The sequence below is a fragment of the Procambarus clarkii genome, chromosome 5 (assembly GCF_040958095.1).
Source record: "Procambarus clarkii isolate CNS0578487 chromosome 5, FALCON_Pclarkii_2.0, whole genome shotgun sequence".
Taxonomy (NCBI): domain Eukaryota; kingdom Metazoa; phylum Arthropoda; class Malacostraca; order Decapoda; family Cambaridae; genus Procambarus; species Procambarus clarkii.
The window spans coordinates 20062390-20066725 of NC_091154.1; the positions used below are offsets into that span (position 1 = coordinate 20062390).

At 37.4% G+C, this 4336-nt stretch overlaps 1 protein-coding gene across 1 annotated transcript; it reads right to left on the minus strand.

Moving 5' to 3' along the window:
* Positions 1-1888: 1888 nt before the first annotated feature.
* LOC138351280 (tigger transposable element-derived protein 7-like) lies at positions 1889-2955 on the minus strand. Its single transcript, XM_069302916.1, has 3 exons — positions 2844-2955; positions 2401-2676; positions 1889-2190 (listed from the first exon to the last, which is right to left on the minus strand). Exons 1-3 carry the CDS (start codon positions 2953-2955, stop codon positions 1889-1891), a joined length of 690 nt encoding a protein of 229 aa, XP_069159017.1.
* Between the last annotated feature and the right edge of the window lie 1381 nt (positions 2956-4336).

The following is a 4336-nucleotide window of genomic DNA, read 5'->3' on the forward strand; positions in this document are numbered from 1 at the left end:
GTGCCCTTGAGGAGATACCAACTTTAATTTACAAAAAAGCCTCCAGATCTTTAGCCCCTGCTATTGCTTTGCTCTTCAACAAGTCACTTGAACTCCAAACCTTTCCAGATATTCTAAAAAAAACGAGAGTAACCCCTGTCTACAAATGTGGTGATCCCACATATGTTAACAACTACAGACCCATATCAATCTTGCCTAACTTGTCAAAAATATTTGAAAAACTAATCTACAAGCAGCTTTACTCTTATCTAGCCAAACACAATATACTTAGCTGTTGTCAATATGGCTTCAGACCCAAAAAAAGCACTAACGATGCACTTATTAGTATGATTCACTTAGCTCTTGATAAAAATGAGTTTCCTGTTGGGTAATTTGTGGGCCTGCGTAAGGCTTTTGACACTGTCAACCACCAAAACCTTCTTAAATTACATCATTATGGAGTCAGAGGACACTCCCTACAATACCTCAAGTCTTACCTTACTGACAGGCTCCAGTATGTTTCTTTGAATAATTCAATTTCTCCCACCCTACCTATCAACATCGGTGTTCCTCAGGGCAGCATACTTGGCCCTCTCCTCTTTCTCATCTATATTAATGACCTTCCAAATGCCTCCCAACATCTCAAACCAGTTCTATTTGCTGACGACACAACCTTCATTTACTCCAGTCCTGACCCCCTTGCTCTAAATGCCACAGTAAATACTGAGCTAAATAAAGTCCATCTTTGGCTAACTGCCAACAAACTCACCCTTAACATTGACAAAACTTTCTATATTCTGTTTGGCAATAAATCCTCTAATCAAATAAATCTCAGAATAAACAATACCCAAATTTGTAACAAATTAGATGGCAAATTCCTTGGCGTTCTCGTTGACCACAAGCTGAATTTCCAGGGACATATTCTAAATATATAAAAAAAAGTTTCAAAAACTGTTGGCATTCTTTCTGAGATCAGATATTATGTACCTCGCCCTGCCCTGGTGACTCTCTATTACTCCCTCATCTATCCTTATCTCAACTATGGTATTTGTGCTTGGGGCTCTACTACCCAAAATCATTTACGTCCTCTAATTACTCAACACAAAGCTGCTATTAGGACAATATCCAACTCTAGCCCCAGACATCACTCGGTACCCCTACTCAAATCTCTGAATATGTTAGATATTAAGTCACTGCACATTCTCTCATGTGTATTATACATATATAAAACGCTGAAGTGTAATGCCAATCCTGACCTCAAAAGCTTCATTGGAGGTTGTAACAGAACCCATGAGCACCACACCAGAAACAAATACAGTTTTGATATTCCAAGAGTACGACTTAATCAAACTAGAAATGCTCTACAAATCAAGGGACCCAGAATGTGGAATGATCTTCCCAACCATGTTAAAGACAGTACCTCTCCCAACCAATTTAAGATAAAAACGAATCACTACCTAATAAATTCCCTGTAACCTACCTTACCCCTCTGTTGTCAACCCATGTATGTTTTTTTTTTTTAAACACCGCTGTTTGTCAACCTAATTATATTTGTGCTGCTTTTTCAGCCATGTTCCCCCCTTACTTATTTTTATTTTTATTTGTTCTCAACACATTTTATACTTTCAACTCCATTAGTATTAAGTTTTCGTCTTTAATGTTTTTCCTGCCCGAAACGCTTTGCGTAATAGTGGCTTTAGGCATTGTATGTACCAGCTCTATCTATGAACCTAGCAGTTTTTGTAAAAATCTCTTGTATGTATGTACCTTACCTGAATAAACAAATAAACATTTATTTATTTATTTAATAATCAGCCAGCTCTTCATTATCAGTTACAACAACCAAATCAAGCAGATTGTTAAACCTTTGCATTGATTCAGCATATGGAATGCGTAACACGCTATCATCCTACTCTTCCACATCCTCATCAGCATTGCCAGTAACATACTGGATAATCTCATCATCAGTTAATTCACCACAACCTGGATCATCAGCATCATTATCTAACCACTCAGTCACATCAGAAAGTTGTAAATCTTCCTCGCCAGCATCTCTTAATGTCTCAAAAATCACATTATCAAAGCCCTCAAAATCATAGTCATCTTCGTCTTCATTCTCACCAGGTATCGGACTCAGAATGTTATTCCATGTATTCTTTAATGTGGTGACCTTCAACTCGTTCCATTGTTTGAGTAAGTTGTAAATGGCTCCTTTAATTGAATATTTCTTGAAGTTTTATAGTGTTCTATTAGCCCTTGTATCCTTATTAAGCCTCTCATCTTCCTCAGAGAGCACAACTTCCATAATGTCTACATTCATAGCTCTCTTATAAAGCCGTTTGAGAGCATAGATAACCCCCTGATCCATGGGCTGTATTAGAGATGTAGTGTTTGGTGATAAAGCCATACATGTTATTTTGCCATCAGGTGATGTTAATTTAGCAATGGGATGAGCTGGGTCATTATTAATCAATCGCATTGCCTCTACATTAGCAAGACGAATGTCATGCTCATTGAGCTGATGCTTTATTACTTCTTTACAAAAGTGATTCTGGAACCAATCTTCAAAAACAATCTGTGTGAACCTGGCATTTTTTGTGTTGTAGTAGACGACAGGAAGTCTGCTCATGAAGTTTTTTAATGCTCTGGGGTTGGCAGATTTCCCAACAATTGCGCACTTTGTTCGGTGACTGCCATCTGCGTTACCGCACAATAATGCTGAAATTCTTTCCCTGCGACCAGGAATACTCTCATCAAGCAAACCCAGTCTGCGGGCAGAGCTTATAACCTTGGCTCATTGCGCGCGCAGCTTGGGCGGTTAGACACACTCTCAGACACACGTTTTCTTCCCTCAGAAAACCCACCGCTTTTTTTGGGGGAAAAAGCAGTGTTCTTATTTAGCTCAGTATTCACTGAGGTATTGATGGTAACAATACATTTCATGTGAATTTCATCTTCGTTGGCCTCTGGCGGCATTATGATGAAGCCAAAATTGTGAGAAGGATAAAGACAGTAAAATAGAGACTACAAGACGACCTGAACAAACTTAAGAAATGGTCTAGAAAATAGCTACTAAACTTTAACTCAAGTGTAAAGATACTTGAGTTGATACTTAGATACTTCCAGTAACTGTAAAGATAAGTATACTGACGATACTACCTTCATCTATTTAGACCCCAACCCAAACGCACTAAATAATAATGTAAATAATTAATTTAAAAGGTCCACTCATGGATGTAAACCAACAAACTCAAATATTGTTGACAACCAAGTGGACATTCCCTGCAGTCCTCAAAGGTCAGGAAAGCTTTAAAAAAAGAGTAACTGTTATTAAAGAGCTGGAGTCTGTAGGTATTGTAGAATACTCTGGCAAGCAAACAGGAGAGACGATGCATGGTAATTCACAAAATAAACACTCCATATGTTCGGACCAGGCCCAAAATTTTAGAAAATATAGGCAAGGTGGTTAAGATCCAACCTCCACGAGAGGTTTATCAGAATATGCTTATGGAAGAAACAGGTTTAGCCCCAAGATACTTCCAAGAGGTAAGGAGTAAAAAAATACCATGACAAGGAAAAGGAACGCAAACCTATCCATAGGCACCTTGTTGCTGATGACGTTTTAAATGTAATTAGCATGATAGATACTCATGATTATGTTCAGGAGATAATTAACACAAAGAACAAAGTGCTTTGTGTGACAATGTATTCCAAGGAACAATTTGAAGATTTCAAACAACATTTGTGTGCTGCAGGACAAGAAAACCCTAATGTCATCGGTGTTGACAGGACTATCACTCTTGGCCCTTGTTATTTAACAACAATTGTGTACAAGAACACTACTGTAATAATAAAAGAAACATCAAGCAACCCTATATTCCTCGGGCCCACGTATTTACACTGGGATGGTGAATACGAGACATCATTTTTCTCCCACCTAAGCAGCAAACTCGCAGACTGTATTAATAACTTTTTTAAATTAATTATTAAATTATATTAATTATTTTATTCAGGTAAGGTAATACATACAAGGTAGGATACAAAGTTGATGGAGTTATAGATAGAGCTAGTACATACAATGCCTAAAGCCACTATTACACAAAGCATTTCGGGCAGGAAAAACATTAAAGACTAAAACTTAATACTAATTGAGTTTAAAGTATAAAATGTGTTGTGAACAAATAAAAATAAAAAAAAGAAAGGGGGGAACATGGCTGAAAAAGCAGCACAAAAATTCAATTAGGTCGACAAACAGCGTTGTTGAAAAAAACAAACAGATATTGGTTGACAATAGAGGGGTAAGGTAGGTTACAGGGAATTTATTAGGTAGTGATTCGTTTTTAACTTAAACTGGTTG